The sequence below is a fragment of the Eulemur rufifrons genome, chromosome 25 (genome assembly GCF_041146395.1).
Source record: "Eulemur rufifrons isolate Redbay chromosome 25, OSU_ERuf_1, whole genome shotgun sequence".
NCBI lineage: Eukaryota > Metazoa > Chordata > Mammalia > Primates > Lemuridae > Eulemur > Eulemur rufifrons.
The window spans coordinates 14227578-14253370 of NC_091007.1; the positions used below are offsets into that span (position 1 = coordinate 14227578).

General features: G+C 38.3%; 1 protein-coding gene across 2 annotated transcripts in view; it reads right to left on the reverse strand.

Annotated features, from left to right (window-relative positions):
* Nucleotides 1–25793, reverse strand: part of NEBL (nebulette) — a 321698-nt gene that overhangs the window by 147635 nt on the left and 148270 nt on the right. For both annotated transcript variants that reach the window (XM_069458754.1, XM_069458753.1), the window contains exon 4: nt 473–580. In XM_069458754.1, the coding sequence (XP_069314855.1) occupies nt 473–580 (108 nt within the window). The remainder of the gene's footprint in view (nt 1–472; nt 581–25793) is intronic.

Sequence of the window (25793 nt, forward strand, 5' to 3'; positions counted from 1 at the left end):
TCAAGTCCCAAGCAACTCCACGCATAAATGTTTATTTCCAAAACAAGATGTAATACGTAAGTTCACCAAACATTTAAAATATGAAATCTTATATACACATAATTAGTAAATATGAGATTTTTGAAGATTCCTCACCTTTCATGTATATTCTGTAAGCTTAACCACAGCAAACAAAATAACTATCAAGTTTTAAAATTTAATCGCAAAACTCCTATTTCAGAAAAATTCAAAAGTGAGAACTATTCAAAATGGAAGAAGAAGATACCATATTAGAATAGCTAAGCGTTGGGCTGTAGCTAACAGTGATAAAATCATCAGGAAGGGATTAACCAGATGAAGTTGGCATATTTTCTGAGTACGCAGCATACCTTGCAAACCACAGCAACACATACACTTCCCAGTCACCCAGCCTCACTCTCTCACCCAGAAACGCACGCAGGGCGATCATGCTACTGAATCCATGAGCACCTACGTTACTGATCTGCTCCTGAGTCCTCTTCAGTCTCTGTAGCTCAGGAGTGTCCGTAACGATGCTAAAGCCCCTCCCTTTGCTTTCTTCAAAATCTCTTTTGTACTTGACCTAACAAGAAGGGAGAAAAGAAAAGAAAAAGAGAAAAAGTTAATAGTGGGATCGCAAATCCCACTCGGGATAAGCCGGGGCCAGTGAAGCTGCTAGAATTGGAAGCGATGCCCAGACACGCCTCTCAGCAGGAGAGCGTAGCAAGAGCCAGGAGGGCACAGCCAGGCTACCTGGTTTGTGTCCCCGCAACTCCACTACCATTAATATTTGTATGACTTTAAGCAAGTTACTGAACCACTCTGGGCCTCAGTAGTCTCATCTGGACAATGGCAGTAACAACAAGTTATTAGGTTGTAGGGATAGGATCAAGTGACTTAATGCATGAACCTGGCTGCTAGGAACAAGTAAGTACTCTGTAACAGTTATTAGTATTATCATCGTTAATAGTATTACCACTACTCAAGAAAAAAAATGTGGGAAAAGAACGCTCAACTTTCTGCTCCTACACCCTTCTTGTCCATGAAAAGGCATCATTTTGATCCTGAACTGCCCTATAGGGGAGGGAGAGAAAGTCAAAAGCTAGCCCTGTCCAAGAAGTTTTCTTTCTGTTTCCAAAGGCAAAGCATATGGATATGATTACATGATGCTGTGTTGCCAAATGGCAAGTATATAAGTGCTTATGAAAATATTTATAAAATAGGCCACACCTAGAGATTACAATGCTTCTCATATATGGCCTTGGCATACTGTGTGTTGAGCTCCTGAGATTTTTTTTTTTTCAGTATTTAAATATACTTCTTTTCTAATTACAGCTCAATGGGGCTGAATTTTACTGCTTCCTCAAAGGACTGAAACAGCTAATGCTTAATCTGACAAAGTCGTATCTCCTATTATTATCATAATGACAATAACTGTCAAACCAGTTAAATATTCTGCTTGTTAAGGATGGAGATGGTGACATCACTTTGACTATTCTCATTTTTTTTTAACCTGAACATCAAGAAATGTGGAAACATATCTTGAACTCATAGAATCCCCATTTTTGGATTCCAGACTACAAGCTTCCAATTAACACTCAAATTAATAATTAAAATTAATTTAATTAATTTAGGTAACTTATAAAAACATGATTCTATAAGTGTCACTTTCTGCAGAAGTTTGCAAAGTTCGCTTAGTTGAGCATGGACTGACTGTTTTTGTTGAGTCACATCTGTATTTAAATACCCAATTCTCCCAAGCATCATTATCCTTGAGGCTACTGGGAGATTTTTCTTTTACCAGAAGAGCTTGAAAGTAAAAAAAAAAAAAAAAAAAAAGAAATACCTCTGATGACAACAAATAGAAAGATCCAGATGCTCTCATCACTTTTAGCCCAAGAATATCTAATTTTCTCCCCATATTTTCATTTAAATTCATAAAAGTACTAAAACCCTTTCGTTAACTATTCCCATAAGTAAAAGGTCAAACAAACTGCAATATTTTTCTTCCACAGAAAACGCTGAGTGAGATTAGCCTTCTAACCCTCAGTCTCCCAGTGTGTGTGAAGACAGACACATTCTCAGCGTTTTATGCCTAACTAAGCAGAGAAGCCATTTAGCTTCGCTGGTAGTGAGCATTAGGGTGGAGGGTAGTATAACAATAAAAGCTAAAAAGATGTCTAGGTTATAAGGGCAACGGGTGCAAAGATATATTAATAAGAAGAGAAGTAGACAAGCCGAGTTCTAACACTTCTAACCCCCGTTTCAGAGAAGGCATAATCACATATTCTTTTTATTACTGGTTTGGTGTTTTTGTTTTTTTTAATAGAACTTTCCAAAGAAGTGAAAAGAAAAACTACTAAATTCTAGAATCATAGGTTTTGAGCTGCTTACTGTTCAACAATCCTTTCCACAAGACACACGAATCATCAGATTTTGCTTTGCCTTTTCATAACATGACTAGTTCTGGAAAGTGTATAACCATATCTTTAAGTGGCCTCAGAGTTTTAGAAGATGCTTATGCCCTTTTAATGGCATGATGCACAACCAAGCCTCTTACTTTCTCAGCACCAGCTCAAGCACCAACACACCAGTATTTCTCTACTACACACAGGAGCCTTCAAGGCATTTGTCAGAGCTCTCTTTTTTCCATACTCCCACCCACTTACATCCAATCTACTTAAGGCTAATTTTAAATGCATCAAATGATTCGTCAGTCATGTATAGTCTGATTCTGAGAGGCAAGTGGATATAAAAAGAGATCAGAGGACAGAGCAGAGTAAGAGGATTCCTCTCTCCGATCTCATGTGTCCCCTTGGCTCTCGAGAAACCTCATCCAGCCCATGAGAACAACACATCCTTGGATCCAGTAATTGATCTCTGGAGGGACACATAATCCATCATGCGTCCAGGAGCCTCAGCTGTGGGACTCTGGCAGGAACCCTTGGGAAAGAAGTGCTCCGTTGCCATGGGCTGGTTAGCTTAGCTGGCTGTAAAAGTGAAGCTTCTGGCCACCATCTGGCCACCACCCAATAATAAAAAAGCCAACACAGAGACAGGCAACATGAGAGATCAAGATAGGTCCTGACAACATCATTTGAACACCTGGATCTTAATCTTCCTAAAGCCAGCAACACCAAGTTTGTCAGTTATGTGAGCTAATAAATCTCTACGTTTCTGATGCACACAACCGACCCTCAGCATGCCTAAAATGTAGACACATGTACGAGGTTCCCAGAAAATACTAGCATATGAATTTCTCCTCTTTTACTTCTATGCACTGAGGCTTTCTATTTGTGATACAAGATTTAATAGTTCATAATAACAGAAGAAAAAGCATTGCTTTAGGGGACAATCCTTTGCTCATTCAAATATTTAATGAGCACCTACTATGTGCCAAGAGCTGTTCCAAGTGTGGGAAGAATACAGCAAACCAAACAATCGGAGATCCCTGCCCTTATGGAGCTTACATTAATGACAGTGTGAGAGACAGAAAAGACACAAGATCTACCTAGGTCAAATAAATGATACTTTAGTGGAAAGTGTTAAGACAAAATAAGCAAGACAGCAAGATGTGAAGTGTCAGGAATGCTGCCCTTTGAGATACGGTGGTCAGGGAAGGCCCCAGGGGAGAAGGCGACATGTGAGTAAGGTCTCAAGGAGGGAGAGAGAGCTGCACAGGTACTTTCGGGGAGAGCTTTCCAGGCAGAGGAAACAGACAGAGTAAAGCCCTAGAGCCCTTTGGGAAGGACGATGAGGGCCAGCATGGCTGGACCAATGCCGGGGCGCGGGGGAGAAGAGGAAGAGGAGGGAAGAGAGTGATCACAGGGCCTTTGTAGGCTTTTCCTCCATGTGAGACGCAAAGCTACTGGAGGGCTGTAAGCAGAGGAGCAGCATGTCCTGACATGTGTTTTAACAGGCTCTGTCTGGCTCCCACCCTGCAACTCCCCTGGGGGGCGGGCATTATAGAAGTGAGGATCCCAGGGAGGGGCAGACAACGTCCTCCTCCTTCCCCAGCTGGCCACTGTCCTGGGACCACAGAGGACAGCAATAGGTCTCCGGCTCAGCTGCAGAGCCCCGGCCTCCCCAGGATCCCTTGCAAGGTCAGCTGCCCACTCATGTCAGAACGGGGCAGGAGGCACAAAGGAGAAGAGAGAATAAAATTAAGATGCCAACCTGAACTCAGAAGGAGAATGTGCCACACCTGGGAAGCAATGCAGTCTTATTTCCCTGCAGTCTCATCCCTTCCACACTGAATGAAGGCAACTTCGAAATGCACGCTTCAAGCCAAATGTAGGAAGTTCACACAACAGGCAATTCGATTTAACATATTTGTCTTTAAAAGTAACTTTAAAATGTATTAATTTCAAATATTAGATGTTCTGAAATATGCACTGGCATTCTGTGTGGGCGTCTGCATGTGTGTGCTTGTGTGCATGTTTGTGTACATGTATGTGTGTGCACATGTACATATATGTATTTGTCCACATATATTTATTGTTCTGTACTGTAGATTAGAACCCTAAGGCAAGAATCAAAAGACCTGAATTTCAACCCTGATTTTTCCTGTGATCTTAATTTGTTCAATTTCTCTAACACTCTCGATCCTCAGTTATAAAATGAAACAAGAAAACGATGTAATATGCTACACATGAAATGAATGTTTGGAGGGTTAAAATAAATAACATGAAAATACCAAGCAAGGATATGACCCTTCAGCAAATACTAGTTTTATTCTTCTCACTAAATATTAATATCAAAATGACCTTTGTTGCATAAGTGTGCTCATTTCTGCCAAAGTATGCATTGCTAGGTGACAGTTTGTGTTTGAAGTCACAAGCAAGTCCACTCACAGGCTCACATGGAAGGAGGGCCTGGAAACTCCGGTGGTTGTGGCCTAGCTTAAGAAAAAGATTCATAGTAATTGAAAAGGAAGACTTTTGCAAAGCGAAGTGATGAGCAGAGTTGTGAACAGAATTGTGTGCTAACACTGACATACATGTTCTCTCCCCCAAATGCCGCAGGTAAAATATTATTACTATTACAACGATATCAATGAATAAAGACAATGGAAACTGCTAAAGAGAAAGGCCATTGTCAGGCAGAAAGCGATCTCTGATGAAGGAATCTGAGAGAGTGGTACACTGTTCAATGATAAACTAAAAGATTAAATAACACTTGGCAGTGAAGTCAAAGATGGGCATATCCTCCAGCCCAGCAGCTTGACACCCCATCATGCCTGACTCCAAAGAAACCCTCATCTGTGAGCACCTGGGGACCTAGAGAAACATGTTCATAATAATATTGTTTCTATTTTCAAAAAAAAAGGGAAATAACCTAAATATCCATCCGCAGGAGAATAAATAAACTGTTGCATACTTATGCAATGAGTAGTGCACTGCGGCTTCATGGATCCATATGCACGAATCTCAGAAATGTTATGTTGAGGGGAGGAAAAAAGCAAAAAGTGCACAAATACTCAGGAATGTATGGGAGGAAGGGGGCTTGGTGACAACATTCAGGGGAGCTGTGATGAGATCTGCTCATGGAAGGACATGGTTCCCTGTTAATGGTGACGTTCTAGGTCTTACGTTGGATGGCGGATTCACATGTGGTCTTTTTATTTTCATGCTATAGAACTTGCACATGCACTATGTATATTCTTCTGTATTGATCAAATAATCTCACAACGAAAAGGTTTTCAAAGAAAGCAGGGACAGTTTTAAAGTACCAGATGCAGAAGTTGAGGAACTCAGAGGTTAAACAAAAACCAAGAGTAGGAGAACAGAAAAAGAACATGATAATTAAGAATTCAATTGATATTGTCAGGGAGCTAAATGCAACACTTGGGAGGCCAGGCATGGTGGCTCACACCTGTAATTTTAGCACTCTGGGAGGCCGAGGCGGGAGGATTGCTTGAGGTCAGGAATTCAAGACCAGCCTGGGTAACAGCAGGACCCCGTCTCCACTAAAAAAATAGGAAAAAAGTTAGCCAAGCAACAAAAAAATAGAAAAAGTTAGCTAGGCATGGTGGTGCACGCCTGTAGTCCCAGCTACTTGGGAGGCTGAGGCAGGAGGATCGCTTGAGCCCAAGAGCTGGAGGTTGCTGTGAGCTAGGCTGATGCCACAGCACTCTAGCCTGGGCAACAGAGCAAGACACTTGTCTCAAAAATAAAAAATTAAAATTAAAAAAATTAAGGCAAGACTCAGGTCCTTCATAAATGGCAAGTGAGCTGGCCAGTGGACATCCGTTTGCAGAAAGTTAAATCAATCATTCTGAGTTTCTTCATCTTCATGAAGCTGTTTAATTACATCAGCAAACACAAGCTTGAAGCCAAAAGGCAGGAAAAATATAAATGGAGAGAATGTGAACGTTACAATAGGGATTCCAAACATGGATTAAGAAGGAATAGCGGAAGTCCACAGAGACTCAGGGAGCGGATCACAAAAGACCACAGCAGTTAAGAAGTAACCAGGGGCAGAAATGTAAGAAGAAAGAAAACAGTACTTAGCCTTAGAGAAGCTTGTCAAAATATGTTTAACGGAAGCCTAAAATCTACAGGCACAGTTATTACTGATTAATGTTATTCTGCTCTTTATTTCATACATTTCTGATATGATGAAATCCATGGCCAATTTCATTTCCTTTCATGACACGATGGATACTTCGCATTTCTTCGAGGGGAGATTGTGAGGATCACAGTCTTTTAAAACTATATGCAAAATTCTTAGTTTGATCTGCAAAATTTAGTGCTCAATTATGTACCATCTTGTATAGTTCAGTAGATTTTAATGTCCTGAAGAATGTGGACCACACACTTCTTTCTATCTCAACGCATTTTGCTTGGTGCTAAGCATACATTAAAAGCTTAATAACTATTTCAGGATTGATTATTATCTAGCTTTATATTTTTAAGGTCTAAAATGCAGAAAATTGGTTAATCTCATGATGCTAGATGGGCATTAAACCCTACAAGGGAAAATCTGATGAAGAGCTTTTTTTTTTTTGTTTTAAGGTGAAGTTAATTTTAACAAATGTTAAGTCACAGAAATGAGCTCAAAAGTAAAATTGCCTTTTTACAAATTAATCTCATAATTGGCAAATCTATGGTTAATTAAATAAAATTAAAATGATAATTACCTTTTTAAACATAATTAAAAAGCATTAAAAATAATTTTCATAGATTGCTAAGCCTTCAATTAGCCTTTCACTACATTCACAGAGGTTCTTGGTGATATTTACAGATCTGTCAGTTTTCCATGTATATTCACAATCCAGCTTTATCAGATTTAGGGTTCCTTTACTTTAAAAAAAATGAAATCTATATTTTACTCTAAAGAAACACTTTAAATATATCTAATAAATTACATTTTAATTAATTTCTCAATCAGCTAAGATAATTAAAAATCTCCCCTAAGACACTCAAGTGCAGCTTAGTGGTTAACAATGCAGACTCAGGAATTAGACAAACTTGTCTTGGGCTCTGGCTCTTCCCCTTACTAGCTGTGTGGCTTTAGGCAAGTGACTTAATCTCTCTGAACCTCAGTTTTCTCACATACAAAATAAGCATAATTATAGTGCAATATTGACGGCACTTTGAGAGAATTAAATGAGATGATAATACTAATGCCTGACATCTATAAAGTGTTCCAGGCACTGTACTGAGTGCTGGACATGTAAGATGAGCAGAGGCAGGATGGGGAGCCCAGCAGGTGATGTGTAACAAGTGCTCAGGGCTCCCATGACTGTAGGCACGTGCTTACTCACTCACTGTAACCAAACATCCTACCACATGGCCAGGCTCTGTGCCTTCTGCATTTGGGAGCTCCTTTGGTCCTTTTGGAATCAAAATAGAATATAAATAAATAAAGGAAATGACAATTATAATGTGTTTTACATATATTATCTTCAGCTATATCCTAGCAGGTACACATTTTAAGGCCCATTTTACAGATGAAGGAAGTTTGAAGAAGTCGCAGAGCTGCTAAGAGGCAGAAGTTTCTGACGTCCCCCCACTCTGGCATCGCTCCACACATGATCTTTCAATTCATTTGAGAATGAAAAAAAATGCCAAAGCGAAAAATATCAAACTGAACACAAATGAGATATAAACACCTTCCTGGAAATAAGCGGAAATGAAAGTGCAACCAATTGAATATTCCTTATTAGAAGATGTCAGAAGATTTGCATAACTTAACATTTTAGCTCATGTGTTAGCTGTAATGGATCCTGCAGTGCCACCAAAGAGACACGAATAATGACCCAAAGTAAGTTTAACACAACCCATCTTTTATCAAAAATGTGTTTTCAGGCATTTCTTCTGAAGGCAACAACTGTTTAAATTTTCTACCAGTAAAGGTTGGGTTAGGAGGAAAATACCATTGCCAAAATGGTAGTATTGGTGGAAATACCGATTCAAGGCAAAAAAAAAAAATCCTATCTACATTAATAAAGAAAATTGGGACCTAAAATATATAGATAAAATTCATATTTGTATCAAGAATTTCATAAATAGCATTTAATAATCCAGGTAATTTATGAATTGTGATTTCTGGACACATGTTCTCTTAACTATTAATCTTTCAGAGACAGTTGCATCTAATTACATGAGTGTGGTTTTTAAATATAAATAGTTTTATTCACACACAGAATAGAATATTTCTGAAATTATTTTGAGCCAGAAGATACCACGCAAGGTTAAAAATTAAGGAGAGAATAAGAAATCGCAACAAGGAACATTCCTGTGTGCATATTCTGAGTTATAAAGTATTAGGAAATGGGTAATTTCCAGTTAGGAAATAACTAATTAGGAAATTTAGTCGTTCAGAAAAGAAAAGCTACATCCCAACTACACTGAAGAAAAGAAATAAAGATAAACCAAGAATCAAGCACATATCAACAAACAGAGCTGAACTAACACCAAATAGTCATAAAAGTGAAAATAACCTGTTCTTAATCTCAAAGTATCACAGCTGATAAAAGTGACAGATGATTCCTCAATTTTCCTACATAGGCCTCTCCCTAACAGATTGATAATGTCACTAAAATTATTCCTAACAACCCTCCTACACCTGCAATGGCATTATCCATCAGGCAAACACTGACTGTTTTACCACAACAAAACATACTTCTTCCACTTCTACAAACTGAAAAAAGAAAAAAAATTGGTAACATAGCAAAAAAGAAAAAGAAAGAATACCAAATAAAAATAAACATATATGCATTATACTTACTATGTACACAAATAACACCAAGATAGCATCTATGATTGACAGCTTTTGCCACACAGAAAAACCCATGGATCCTAGCAAGCCATTTTCATCAAAAAATTTAAAAGATTATTTTACTAATACAGAATTTCATTTAAATATAAATCTCCTAGAAATTTTTACAAGTTATTAAAAAAATCTACGTTACAACTAGAAATATAATATTAATTCGGGTCTTCCATTGGGAAGGAACTATTAAAAATAAATATATTAGAAGTGCTGAAAGAACTATATGAAGAATTATGGCTTCTTAGCTAACAGTGAGAGCTTCCCATTAATTACAATGTCAGTTTTAAGAAATTCTGGAATGTTGCCACCAACAGCTATGATTTAGCAGCTATAGAAGCTATGATTTATTGAAGACCTACAAGGTATCAGACATTGTACTAGGCACTTGACCGACTATTTGGCTTAATCTTCAAAATCACTTTGTAAAAGAGATATTTTACCATTTCTTACATAGAAATGTAGCAGAAAACCATTATTTGTCTACCCTAAACCTCCCTCCTTCTAGTAATGGTGCCTTTTTCCATCCATTTAGGCTTTCTCAAGAGGCATTGTTTTCTTATTTGACCTACTTCTTTAACCACCATGGACTGGCCCTCATCTAGCCTAAATTAGTCCAAGTCAAGATGTCTGAGGGATTTGAAAATTGGGACCCAAATGGCAGAATGAGTCTTTCTCTTCTCCCAAAGTTTTAAAACTCTAAGATACAAAACTATCTTAGAGTTGGGAACTATCTACAGCCATGCTTGCTGCCACCAGACCCAGAGGGGCAGACGTAGATCATCTACCAAAAAAAAGTACAGGCCTGGTGGCACTTTCTGGCCTGGTAGCATTTGAATCCAGATTCCCACTGTTCCTGTAGCCCAAGCAGGCCATATTTCTGCCCTTGGATTTTGTACCCCAATATCCTCAAAATTAAATTATCATTTTGTCTGAGTTAATGAGTGTTGTTGGATTTTCTATCACTTGCAGCCAAGAATCTTACCTAATAACAAGAAACTGAGACTCAGTGGTTTCGTGGTGACGACCCCAAGCAAGCATTGCCACCTGGAACTCAGGTCTGCTGTTCCTGAAGTCTTTGTTCTTTTCAGCCATCATGCTCCAAGACAGCAATTCAAACATTTTGTGAACTTCAAGAGCATCACTTAGATTGGAATGTAATTTTAATGAAAATATAGCATTATTTCCTTGAAAAGACTAGATTTTAAACAACAAAGTAAACAGGATCTTAAACGATTTTTTAATCATTCTTACATGTTGACTATATTAGCCAGTATTGGATCTTTAATGGTTAGACACACCACCAATGAGATGTTTGGTAGGTGTGCATCAAATGAGTAAATAATTAAGGTAATGGCTTCAAAACGAAACTCTAAAATGGTAATATTAAAGCACCAACTTAGAAAAGTTTGCATGTTAACTCAATAGCTTTACTTTTAAATTAACTCTGATATTCAACAGGAAAAATTAGATATTAAGTAATTCGGGAAAATCCCAAAGTTTAACTGTTAACCTTATAATTAGAAAAACTAATTGCATAAGTCTCCACATCAGTTAAGATACTGTCTTGACTGTGTATCTATGAAGTTTCAAGTTCCATGACTCAGTGTAATTTCATGGTGCTACAGTACAGGTACATTATATTCTTCCCTTGATGACCTACATGGCCCACTTGGTCTGAAGACACTAACAGGGTCCAAGCAAGTGGATTTCTGAGTCAGTTTCCCAAAAGCATGTAGGGCTTTTCTTTTTCCTCCAGAACAAACATCTCAAGAGGCAACCATATTTTTTTCTTTGTAGTATAGAAATAAAAAAGAACTGGATTTTATAGTTGCGAAGAGAAAGAAGAAAAAGAATAAACCGGAACCCAAAAAGTACCGCAAGTAGGAAAAGGAGCCAGTGTGAGGCTGATACAGATAAGTGCTTCAACTTCTCTTAATAATCCTAATTTTGGAATGTTGTTCCTCCTGAGCCCATGAATATATCACTCGTACATTTCACAGTTCATGAGAGTACAGCTATTTGAGAAACAGGGGTATGTTGGCATTGCCAAAGAGCCAGGTGGTTCCACTGTTTGGAAACCATCTGGTCTGAGTTTTCTCTTTGTCAGCACCATCAATACATCAGTAGCAAGAGCTATTATAGGGATTGTGTGTGTTTCGTTTCTTTAAATAAACTCAAACAAAACTACCCTGAATATAAATTTGTTCTTTCTTTGAATTGTGCTTTCAGAGTATAATGAAACCCATGTCAAGATGAGTTACACTTGAATACCTGCAGTCCTTACATAACTTCACAAAACCAAGCGGCAAAAGACTAGAAGTCTGCTTCCAGCTTCAGGGCCACCTTTTGCTCATGAGAACCTTTCACGGGGTAACTACTGGCCACCCAACACTAGCAAAATGAGGAATTTTTTGCTCAGGTAGCTGCCAAAGCCAATCTATATATTCACACACATATATGTGGGCTATAAAGAGATTTAGATACTGGGAAAGCTCAGAGGTGTTATTTAATCAATCAAGAAAAACCAAAAAGAAAAAAGGGGTCTAAGAAAGTTAAACGTAATTAATCAGAGACCCCACTGCCCCCTTATCCAATGGACAGTATGACAAGCCAATAAGCAATACTCATCAAATTCCTGCCTGGTCTGAAAAGCCCATGAGGAGAAAAATGTGCTGCACAACTCACAATTGCAAAGATCTGGAATCAAAACAAGTGCCCATTGATTCACGAGTGCATTAACAAAGTGTGCTGTATGTATGCCATGGAGTACTACTCAGCCATAAAAAGGCATGAATTAATGCCTTTTGCAACAATTTGGATGGAACTGAAGACCATTATCCTAAGTGAAGTATCTCAAGAATGGAAAAACAAACACCACATGTACTGTCTAATAATTTGGAACTAACTGATGGGAACACAAGTACACAGAGGAAAGTAAAATTCATTGGAAATCAAGAAGGCATGAGGGGGGGAGGAAGGGAGGGGCAAAAACCTACCTAATGCGTACAATGAACACTATTCAGGTGACGGGCATGCTTACAGCCCAGACTCAAGCATTACAAAAGTAATCTATGTAACCAAAACATTTGTACCTTCTTAATATTTTGAAATTTAAAAAAAATGTGCTGCAAAGCATCAGGCCCTTACCTATACCTAAAAAAGGAGCATAGCTTACTAAAAATACTAGGCTCTCCTTAGTACACATATGCGAGAAGACACTGGAATTAATATACCTTGTCTTTTAAGACCCTAATCTCAGCTTCAGTAGAAGATAAAGTTTCCAACCCAGATGTTTTTATCAGAACACCCAAAGTCAAATCTCCCCTAAATGCCAGCATCTACCCTCCAAAGGCAGGTCTCCATTTCACTGCCCTTTAGATAGAAGCTGCAAGTCACCGTGTCACCTTCACTTAAGAAGGGACAAATTAAAGAAGTTAAAGTATTGACCTAAAGTTAAAAGAGAAGGAGAGAGAGGCTGTATGAGATTTTGCTTTCTTCTATCCGCAGGTCATCCTTGTCCGCCACTCCTTGCACTGATGTTTGACTTGTCAAAACTGCTTTGCTTCTCCTGTCCCTGACATCTAAATCATTTGACAGGCACATAACCTTATCAAATTTCTAGTTATAGTACAAATAGAGGTAACAAACCATATCCACTGAAATTGATAACAGCTCACACAAAAGGCTGCGAGGCTGGGCTTGCAGGAGAGGGGAGAGCTGCTGCAGACAGGCAAGCTGCCCGGGAGCCCACAGCAAGAGGAGGAGGAGGAGGAGGAGGTGCCTTGGCAAGATAAAAGGCTAATTCCACCAAATCCAATTGGTACTCCAATTCTTCTGCCTGAGATTTAATCAGCCAAAAGGCCCCGCACCAGGGGTGAAAAAAATTGTGAAATCAGCAGTGTTTGCTCGCTCCAACTAGCATTTAAACTTAAAAGGCAAATGTAACAAAGGCATCAGAAAGGTACCTTTGGAAGTTCTCTGCCAACCATGGTTTGACCTAATACATTGTCAGGTTATGAAGTACCATTTCCTAATTCAGCAGTGCAATGCAAGGAATAGTAAACATGTCCCCGGGTTTATCGGTTTATCTGTAACTCAAGCCAAATCTCCCTGCTCGTCTCTAGGATTTGCTTGGCAACAAACAGGGGAAATAGGGTTCAGAATTAAATATTTTGAGGCAATATATCACATTTAAAAATTAATCTTAAAACATGGTATGAAACATAAATGCTTTTTTAAAAAAATCTGTTTTCCTAGTTTAAATGCTCTGGGCTCCTGAAACTTCTGGAAATTGTGCAGAAGAAATTAAAGAAACAAATGTAAAAAATATATGTAATCAGCTAGGCAATCTCCCAGCTAAAAGACAGACCCAAGATTAGATTCAAGTTCATCCAACCATAAATGTCCCAGCTTTCCCAATACTTCCCTGGTTTGAGACCCTTTATCCTTGTCCCCAGGAAAGGCTCATCCAGGATTAAATACTCTAATCAGAATGCCAAATCCTTTTAGTTTTCTAAATGAAGACAGATCAATAATATCCCAAAGAATATACAAGGGATATGCAAGGTTACTTGACCTGTGAGTTGACTTTATTCATGACATCTCTTGGTAAAATTAACAAGGAAAGGTAACCACAAATAATAATGAGATACTTGATGATATCAAAAGCTTGGAAAGGTGCGGGGAATCCACTAATCTAATAAACTGCTGATAAAAGTAAAAGTTGCAGCAACTCTGAAAAGCATTATGGGTACCACATCTCCAAATCTACCCCCCAGAACCCGCCCACATGTGCACGAGGAGGATGCGTAAAGAGCACAGTGAAAAACTGCAATCTAAATGTTCAATACGTACACAAGCTGGAGTGTAGTCATATTATGGAATCTTATGCATAAATTAAAATTAAATAAATAAGTAAAAATTAAATCATTCCATTTCTCTAGCTTAGTCTCCATAGCGCTCTAAAACATTATTAGGTCAAAAAAAAAAGCAAGCTGTAGAATGGTATGTAGACTATGAAACCCTTTATTAAGATCATACACAAGATGATATTTTCTATGAGTATTTATTTATGGATATGAATGTAAAAAAAATAAAAACCTGAAAGGATATACACTGAAATGACAAATGGTAAGAATGGTTCTTTGAGAAAATGAAAGAGAAAAGGAAAACGGTGGTCAAAGATGACTTTAGCCTTGTCTATAACAGTTTTATTTCTCACCAGTAATGTATTTATGTTTTACTCATGTAATTTTCAAGACAGATCTAACTTCATTACTTCATCATTATTTCAACAAAACATGCCATAATTATTTTAGATCTTTTAATGAATGTAATAAAATTACATCATGAAATGCTTATCCCATACATCCTCTTTATTCTGGTAAACAGAATAAATGTAAATAGTGATGTGTTTTAAGCAAACATAACCTAACACAGTATAATTTAAAATTTAAAAATGCAAATCTATTCTTTAAAAGGGTCTCATTGCTTTAAAAATAATTCACCAGGAGATGAGTTTCTACAGACATTCCATAGTGCATTTATTAGAAGAATTCGATTTAAATTATTTAACTTGTTAACAAACATTTCAGGTGTTTGCAGGATACACAGTAATGTACTGTGTTGGAGCTGGTAATGTCTATAAAACCCCATGTCATCTGTGAACGGGCTAAGCCATATCTTGGTGCAGCTGTGGTGGTCACAAAGCTCAGAAAAAAAGAGAACGAGGATAAGAAAGAAAAATTAAGTGCTTGAGAAAGTGGAAGAGAGGCTGAAAGAAAAGTAGCTAGAGAAGAAAGAAGAAAGGGAAACAGGCAGGTGCACAAACAGCTACGGTGCACATACAGCCTGTGTGTCAAAGTTATGCATCTACGGTGTATGTGGCATGAATATCACAGACAGCATGGAGGTGACCATCATTAACCGGTGCCCTCACACTTGGTAAAGTGTCATCGGGGCCACTAGAACAGAGGGACCGTCTCATACCTCAAGGGCAGTGTGGTAGCAAAGATCTGCCCTCTGCCAACACCACCCTGACCTCTAGAAAGAGTATCAGTTACAGGCTTAGCAGGCTGACTGCTGTCCTAGCTCCTTTTGCTAGCAACACAGGGATTTTTTTTTTATATATATAAGTATCAATACTCTTTGAATCACCTTATAAACTAAGCATATTTTATTACTTCCCCCTTCTAACAGGCAAGAATTTAATATTTTTTCAAAGCTCATAAGAACTATGCTCAAAACATTCCATTGAAGTCTCAGAGTCTCATCTAACAATTTATTCAAAGCCATCTCACTAAAATGCCACCTTAGCACACAGGTGACTTAATTCACTGTCTTACTACATAGGTACCTGCTCACATCTCACGTGGCTAGAGACAGAACACATGAGTTCAAAAACAGACAGACTGACTTGAGGATACATCCTGCTGGAGGGCCAGTGTGCCCAGCTTCAAACACTGATGCAAAAAAGAAAAAAAAAAAAAAAAAAAAGGACATTTTAATGTTGGTTTCACAAATACAGGAAAATTATTTTTCTCACTTTCTTTCTACTATTATGAAGAATTCTGTTGCATTTCACAATCAACACAAAATTATCAAATGATTATTTTATAAAGTGGAGAACAAAAATTTCATATATGTTGTGGTCAGCATTTGTCAGTCCTTGAGCACCTAGCATTCCTCACCCCTACTTTGGGTTACAGCATTCTGACTTTCTTTTGAAAACTCAGCTGTCCCCAACTCTCACCAACAGTGGATAACGTGACTTGGAACTGGCCAATCAGAGTAGTGCGTTCTAGCTCAGTGACTGGTTCAGCTGTGGACATAATATCCAATCAGGGCCAGAGAGACCCAGTGACACTGTTGCTGGGAGACTCTCTTCCACTGGCCTGACACCTACCAGGATATAGGCTGAAGGTGTGGCAGCCACCTTGTGACCAAGAGGTAAGTTTGCCTGAATATGGAGTTGTCACAGAAGACACAGCATTGAAAGATGGAGAGAAACAGTACTGGTGATGTCCTCTGAGCCCCTCTTGGCAGACTTGCCCCAACTCCAGTGTCACCCTGGACTCCTCAGGAGTTAACAATCCTAATGCCAGTTAGGGTTGAGATTTCTGGCACTTGCAACAAAAAAGAGTCCTAACTGATAGGCTCATCTCCATTTTACATTTAGATTTTTAAAAATCTAAATGGGTTTTAGAGCCTTCCAGATTACTTTCCTCTCAGTATCACTTTCATCTGCTGGGCTCAAACTTAACACAGCTGTTTGTGATTAAACCTCAATTACTCACATTAACAGCAAAGTGGTTCAGATAATCTTTAATAGTGGATATTCAAAAATCATTTGCATATAGCTTGAGAATGCATGTAGTTAAAGAAACTCAGAAAACATCATCAAATGTTGTTTAAATATTTTTTAACAAATCCTCATAGAGCAGTCCCTGCCCAGAGTCCTGCATGTAAGTCCAACTGCAGGCAACCGTGCTCACATGAATTAACACAACTTATCGACTTCAGCAAGGGTGTCCTGTCTTTTCTTTGTAGTGGAACAGTTAAACCGGAGCAAGAATTCTGTTCTCCAGAATTTTCTGGGGTATCACTATTTGAACTTCTGGCAATATTAAACAGACAGCAAGCTATGATATCACCAAAATGTTACTTAAAACAATTTCCAGAAGTGGGGATAATTCCACACAACAATTGAAAACAAGATAAATGTGATTTAGCTGTGTACAACCACTGATTCCATATTTCTGTTGAAAGATGTTTTCTCCATTATGCAAAATCCCTAAAAACAAGAATTGACAAGCATCCCATTTATACCCTTTTTAATATCTTTTAATAACTTAGCATACCATAGGCATTAAAAAGTTCTCACTATCCCTTCCCCCCCAAAAAATATTTTCTCACTCTTTTGTTTTTTCCAGCCATTTTATTATTTTATTTTTCAACCATAGTTTTGTTTAGAAATGCCCATTCAAAGAGATAACACATAAAATCTGAGATCAGGACAATAACCTCTTAAGAATGCCAAGTTTTACATGGATTTGAGCAGATCGATAATAAACTTAGTATTAAAAAGCATCATAGTAAGACCTTAGAACATTCACTAGACTGTTTCACCTATAATCTAATTTCAGTAAATAAAGAAAATGCTAGGGGTGGCAGCTGATATCCTGGGGTGGATAGAGGACACACACACACACACACACACACACACACACAAACAGGGGTGGGGAGTACAGCAACATGGTGAAGGAACCTGGATCCCAAACGTGGAGCTGGGCATGACAGTGAAACCTCAAGAGCTTCCCCAAAAAGCATGTCTTGCTTCACTGGAAGTTGAGAAAATCAAATTAGATCATTCTCTGTAGGTCTCGTAGAATGCTCAGACTTGATAATTAGTCTATAAAATAACCATGAAGAATGGTGAGAACAATTATATGCAGACAGCTTATAATCACCACCAAATAGGCGACTAAAGTCAGGATGTTTCTATTTTAACGCAAAACCATGCACTGAACTTCAACCGTGGCTTAACTTTGATTTATTTTACAATTATTTTCAAAAGTCATCAGTGAAGTAAAGGGAGTTTTCTGATTAACCTTTGGCTAGCTGTAACAGTCAACCTGGGAAAAACTTCTCTTTCCTGTATCATTCTAGTTCTCGATAGCAATGAACTTACCAGTTATTCTCAAATTGCAAATAGTTGTGCCCAAAATATCTGTTCATAGGTATTCACAGGCATTCACAGGCATCCAGTGATAACTAGTGCAGTCTACTCGTGTACAGGGCAGAGAGAAATTAGAGTAATTGGCCTCTCCAGGGACAGAATCCAGAACTTGGTCTCATTAATATATTGGCCAGGCCAACTAAAAAGCCCAGCCACAAATTAATGAGACATATACAATTACCTCTGGTATGAGAGGCTCCAGAAAAACACTACATACGATACACACAACACGGAAAAATGCCTAAACATATCAGACACTAAGAAATATCGTTGACTCTACTTTGGTTAATCAAGTCCTATTTTAAGTGCCCCAGGGAACTGGTATTTAAAATTCTTTTACAGCAATTACTTTCTTAAAGAAAAAGTAATTGATCCTAATTTACCTTTTTTATAAATCCATATAGCTTATCAAAAGGGAAAAATGTTAAACAGCTCACCCAATAATTAGCTTTTAATCAAAACCTATAAGGAGAGGGAAAAAAGTACTATTTAATAATGAAGTAATGAAGTTTTTCAGGCAAACACCCAAAAATCCAACAGAAAATTTAGTTTAAAAAAAAAAAAAAACCTCTTCAAACTTCTAAAAAGTAAAGATTAAAAACAGGTACACAAAGAACACATAGTAAAAATCTAATATAACACTTGTGTAAGCTACATTGATTTTAAATCAAACTATCATGATGAGATTTCAACTTAATAACAAAATTATTTGTTTCCAAGCTATCTGAACAATGTAGTTGTCAGTTTATTTGACAGGGTCCAAGGGATGAAACTAATCTAGTGGAATGGAATGTTATTTATGTTTTTCATGTAGAACAAAATAAAATATTGAACTAAAACTGTTATTTCTAGAGAGGAGGCAAACTAGTAAAAATTTGCAATCTGACACAGAAGCTTTGTTTCATCAGGTTTTGACAATGAGAAGTCTGTAGCCTACAAAACTTTGTATTCAACTTTTTTTTTTAAGCTAGAAAAGTGAAGAACTGGAGGCACTCTATAAGCTGGGTCACTCTTTTCATTCTGGAAGGAGCCCTGGAAAATCTCCCATTCATTCCTGAGCACTTTCCACTGTGGTCTTTCCTTGCCAGGCAGAATTAGCCTTGGTTTCATGCTCTAAAGCAAATGCCCCACATTTCAATCTCAAATGGATTCCAGCAACTCCATCCTCATAGGCTAGGTGCTCAAGGAAGGAAGCCGCCTTCTTGCGCCCATGAAAAATTTTGTTCTCAAAATATTTTTTCAAATCAGGGTCTGTAACATTCTAATAAGTTTATCCCACATAAAATACCAGAACATGGAAACTTTATTTCCATGAAATCTCAATCTAAGCTACTAATTAAATATCAGACCATACCAGCCACATTTCCCCTTGACTCCTGCTATTCATTTGTCAGTCAGAAATGTCCACGAATAGTGAAAAAATTCTTCTGTTTTAGTTGACAATAAAATAAAATAAAATAAAATAAATATTACTTCCCAAACACATTCCACAATCTAAAAGTACACATCTATACTCAACATACAATATTCAGGGCAGAGAGCAGCACTGAATAAAAAGATATGAGTAAGTTATGACCAAAATTAGTTTTTTTAAAAAAGCATGCATCCATATATAAGGAGACCAGTAGGGAGAAAAAAATGCTGATAAATTAGATCCTTAGAAAATGGGCCTCTGGGTGATTTCAAAATTTATTTCCATTATTGCTGTTATAAAATGATTTGTGCAATAAATAAATTAAATATACATCCCTTCAGGTTAAGGGCATCGATATATTCTGGTCCGGGTGGCACTGCAAGCATGGAGAATGGACCCTGCTCTACACGGGGAAATGGGGTGCAACTACATCAAAGCAGGTCAGGTGCTAACTGACAGGCACCCATCAGAGGCAGTGATACATCGTAACTCGGCGTCCTCCTGCCAAGTTCTAATCCACATGCAGTGTGTATATGTGCTTTTTCCAAACGAGTACAATATAACCACATAATATCATACCATATATAGAAATCACGCAGAGCAACCCCACAGATCAAAGGTTGGATCAGCTGTTATAATAACCAGATTAGCCTACTCCAAAACAAACACACATTTTAAAATAGGGCTAACGGTAATGGAAATGTCACATATCTCATTGACCTGAGCAAAATAATTAAGCTGAAAGTAATTCACCAACTGTTCTCTCCCGTTCGAAATTCCCAAAGTACATTTGGGTTAGATCTTAACCAAGGTAACTCAATGTGTATTAGTATTAACAATCAGCCCAGCCAATCATCGCTCAAGGTTGGCTGCCCTTGTGATGGGTTTAAATAGCCCTAAGTGATGGCTACGGAAGTTTGAACCAAATGATACCTAAAATCCCCTTCAAAAATAAATTCTGTGGTTCCCTATTCATCTTAATATGTCAAAACACATATGCACGTGCGCACACAAACACAAACTTTACAGGCTCTCCAAATAAACTAGCACCAATTAAATAATAATTAACAAAGTTTCATCATTTCATTTCATATGTTTAGGTGAATGACTTAGAACCTTGTTTCCTCTTGAGTATTAATTTATGTGATATATCCCAACCAAAACTTACTTGAAAATTTAAAATCAAATCAATGAGACTGTCAATGTGAAGACATACTTTTTCCAAAAGCTAAATGAAGCAGCAGAATAATAAATATAAGCATCTGCTTTATATTTACAAGAACTTCCTTTTATTTCGTTCAACTATGGAGAATTGTTAGCGAGCCCCTCCCCCCAGAAAGATGTTACTGACTTACTATCCAAAGCACCATTATTTCAATTTAAAAATTCATTCCTGATATTGCATTCCTAATTAAATGGATAAAAATTAATGTACTTTTTTAAAGATGTTACACCATGTTGCTATAACTGTATACATACTATCTATAGGACCATTTTTGGTGAAGCTATAAACAAGATCATTGCTTCTGCATGCCAGCATCCAGTTTTTTCCTAAAACATTCACATATGGGATTCATTCTAACCAAACTGTAAGTGGCTATTTCCTAAGGGCACAAGTTCGCTTGTAGCCCCTCACGTGATGGCAAGCTGGGGTGGTGTCCCCATTACTGCCCACTGGTGCTTCCAGGCCTTTGTTCCTCTGTCATCCCCACTCTTTGGGGGTGCAGGCTGTGGATTACACACCCGCTACACCTTTTCTGCAGTTCTCACACCAGCCACATCCCTTCATTTAGCCCCTGGCTCGCTACTTCACCTTCTACTTCCACCCTCTCAGTGACCTCAACGTCACTTAGTCAATGTCTCCCAAATCCTGGCTGCCCAGTCCCTGGCCACCTGTTCCAAATCTCTGTTCTTCACCCAGCTTGGCTTCTCACCGCCAGAGCCTGAGCCATGCTCTAGCACATCACCAGGAGCCGTGCTGCCTCCCAAGTCTCTCACAAGCCTCAGTCTATGACCAGCACCTCTTTTTCTTCCACTAACTCCTTTTAACACTTCAACTCTAACAATCCTCTGAGCTCACCAGGACTTCCATTCCAGACACTACCTATAGCTACGGTCCCACTCTCCACGTCTTCATTCCCTCCATGTGGAGCTTCAATTCCATGGTCCAGCGCCATGGCTGCTTCCTTGCAATTACCCTCAAATACTCTTCCCCTCTCTCCCTCTCTTGAACTCTCCCAGCAAAATCCCAACCCTGGTAAAACCCAACTCTCTGCCTACTCTGCATTTCATCTAAAAGGCCCAATGTGGCAGAGAAAAATACACAGTCATGCTCTCTGGTCTCAGTTCAATTTATGATCATTTCAGCCCTGTCTGGCAACCCCACAACTTGTCTCTAGCTCATCACTTACTCACTTCTCAGAAAAACCCCTTCTACATCATCCTGGCTCCTCAACATTCCATATCTGCACCCTCACTCATTTTCAGTTGGTAACTTTAATTTTTATTTCACTGTGAAAGTGAAACTACTCAGAAGAAAGCATCGTCATTTTCCCACCAAAAACTGACCAATGTTCTACCTTCTCTCTGGTTCAACAGGATGAGCTGTCCTGGCTCCTGGGTAAAGCCAACCCTCTCCTGTGCACTTGGTCCTATCCCCCTTACCCAGTCAAGACCTCTGCTCCAAAAATTAACCCCTCTCTTCTCCATCATTAAATGTTCTCTCTCAATGGGGCCACTGCTATTAGCATACAAATATACTGTATCACCTAGAACCCTATTTTTCTGCTGCGCTTTATAGTAAAAACTCCTCAAAGGACTGTCTAAATTCACAGCTTTGACTTCTCTTCACTCAGACATGATCACATTCCAAGCAGACATTTGTCCCACCACACCATGGAAACCACACTTGGCAGAGTCACCAGCAAACTCTGTGTTGCTAAACCCAGTGGGCAGTTCTCAGGCATCCAGTTCTTAGGGGCATTTTAACAGAGACGCCCTCACCCTTCTTGAATCACTTTCTTCACTGGGCTGCAGCCCAGCGCTAGAGAAGTGCCTGGCACACGTTAGGGACTCAATAAATATTTGCTGAATGAACAAATGAATTAGTTCATTGAAATTTAGACTGCTCAGATGTTTTGTAACTAAATATTCTCAGTAAGAAGTTACAGTAAATGTCAAGGCCATGATTGCTTTAAGAATTTGCATTGGCAGAATCTAGTTTTTCACTAGTTTAAATAAATGGTCAATTTTCTAAAGTGGTGCCTTTAATACAAATGAATAGAAGATTTCTGATCTTGGAAGATGTAAATATTATAAGTATTTGTCTCTTGAGGCAGCCAAAATCTTCTCAAAACTACTATTTCCCCAATTTGCCTATTTAAAAACATACTTAAACACCTTTACTTTGGGAGTTTGGGGGATTTTTTTGTTTGTTTTTTCAGGAAAGGATTTCCACAGACGATCATTTAAAACATGTTTTAGTCTTAATTAGCAGCATGTGAAAATCAAAATAAATGAAACAATATACCATTTTCATGAATGGTAAAACTGAATAAATATGTCAATTCTCCCTCAAATTGATACATGGATTCAATGTAACTCCAAAATGCCAACAGATTTTTTTTTTTAGGATTTGGCAATTTATATGGAAGAACAAAAAAACCAAAAGAAGCCATAAACTCCCGAAGTATGGGAAGATGAGGGAGAGGGAACTGCTGGTCTTTCTGGATGGGAAGAACATTATAAATCCATCATGAAGTACTGGCGCAGGGACATATAAACTGATCAACAGAACAAAACAGAAAGCCTGATGATAGAACCCCACTTATATGGACATTTGATTTAAGACCATTATATCTGAGGGATTCTCCTTCCATGGCAGAACACCTGCTCAATGAAGATTCGGTCAATCCTTTGGAGCAGGCAGGGGTCCTCACCTGCCTGTGGGGGTTGGAAGGTTGGGGTGGTGGGCTGTGGGTAAAATGTAGGGAGTCAGTAAATTCAAATGGGGATAAAAGAAAATTTAGCATTCCTACCAATTACCTGTGACTTCAACTTTGATAAAAATCAGCAATGTTTTCATATTACACTGGACTTGTTACAGATATCTTGAAGTATCACTTATATTTGTCATGACTTTTATATTATTTAGCACCTTAAGAAGCCATATTATTCTAATACAAATTCATGTTGTCATATTTTGATCAGTATATTTTAATATAATTTATTTCCATGTGATCCACTGTATTTAATCCAGTTGAAAATGTTTTTTCTACAAAGCAGCCCATAAACATGGTCAAACTTCCAAAGAGGTCCATGGCACACAAAAAGTTAAAAAGGTCCTACTTTGGAATGCAACAATACTTTCTGCTATGGACTGAACGTTTATGTCCTCCCAAAATTCATACGTGGAAGCCTAATCCCCAATGTGATGGTATTTGGAGACAGCAGCCTCATGAGAGTAGAGCCCTCATGAACGAGATTAGTGCCCTTACAAGAAAGACCATAGTGGGAGCTCTATCTCCACCACGTGAGGATCCAGCAAGGACACAGCCATCCACAAGCCAGGAAGACGACCCTCACCAGACCAGATCTGCCGGCATCTTCATCTTGGACTTCCCAGCCTCCAAAACTCGGAGAAATGTCTATTGTTCAAGCCACCCCAACTATGGTATCTTGTTATAACATGACTAAGACATCTTCAGGCCAAAGACATCTCTGGAGGGAGTACTGCTGCTATGTGTGAAAATTTATGCAAATTAAAATTACTCACCAAATCCAGGAAAATGACAGTTTTCTTTCTGTCTCACCCTTCAATGTGACAATCTCACTAATCTGTGGCCAGAGAGAATACTTGCTGCTGTTTACTACACCCAATATTTAATCCCTTAGTTTCAGATCACTTGTCCCCACTCTGGTTTTCTGATGACCACCTAAAATGCTCAGCTCTGTCTGGATTCTGCCCCCCCTTCCCCCCCGCCTCCTGTCCTTCCACTCGGTCCACAGACCAGGGCACCCTATTTTGCATGCCATCCATCAGTCAAGCTCTGTTCCCTACAACAAATTAGCATCCCTAACACACACTCTGATATTTGACAGCTTTTCTCTACAGGGATACGGGGGCTATAATTTAATAAACAAAACGTATAGAGAGGCATGGGATATTTTCACACTGGTTCATTTAACAATTTCCTCTGCAGCAAATGAAATGTTCTAGACTTCATTCCTATTTCCTAAATGGGGAATTGGGTCTGTGACTTTAATGAAGAATTTATACAGGAGATTTTTTTCGAAGGCAGATTTATGACTGCTCCAAGCCCTAAAGGAAATCAAATAATGCTACCAGCTTGATGAAAAAGAATGTCAAAGTAAGTAGAATTGTCTATAAACAGGTGATTCTGAAGTTTGAGAATTTTTTTAACTTAGTGTTGTAAGCCATAGTATGAAACTGACAACCCAAGTTAGTCAAATGAAATTTAAATCAATGAGATTTTGATGGAAAAGAAAAAATTTTACTTGGTATTTGCTTGATATTTCAAAGAAGGTGCCCAGTTGACAAATACATGCCTATAAAATCATAGGTTCTATTGGGTTTTTAAATTTGTTTTATACTAATGCTCATTTTTTTAAAAAATTATATAAATTACCTTCATTTTCACCTTTTAAAAATTACTATACTAATTAATAGTAATTAAAGATTGGTTTTAAAATAGATACCAGCCTAGGCAACACAGCAAAACTGTATCTCATTTATATAAAAAATATTCATATAAATCTAATATCTGTAATTTTTAAATATATAGATGTTATGGATTTATATAAAAAAATTTTCATGCTTTAAGACCATCTAGCACCATTTAAACATCCTTCCTAAGTTTTGTCAATTTTCCATATTGTAAGTCTTGCTTCCCACAAGGTGGTAAGTTACCAACTCACTCTCTCAGCCTCCCTTGCAGCTAGGACACAGGCGTGTGACCTAGGCAGCATCAATTAGATGAAGGAGGAAGCATGCAGAACCTGTCTTCTCATAAAGGTGATGACAAAGGGCCCTGGGCTCAGGGGTGGCAGGGTCCCCAGTGGCAGAGCTTCTAGGGCCAAGTGGCCCATTAGAGCAACGGGAGCTATGACCCCCCATCAGCAGATTTAATAGAATCCTTGCTGAAAGAGTCACCATGCACTTTGAGAGCCCTGTCCCTGGCCGCTCAGCCTCCAGACCTAACTCTCCTGCCCTCACCTTGAGTTGCCTTCCCTGAGCTACCTAAATTTATTTTCTCCCTAAACAAACTACACTAAAATCAATTGTTTGCAACTACAAAGTCTTTTATGGGATTTTTCAAAGTCATTTAAATTTTCTTTTTAAAACGA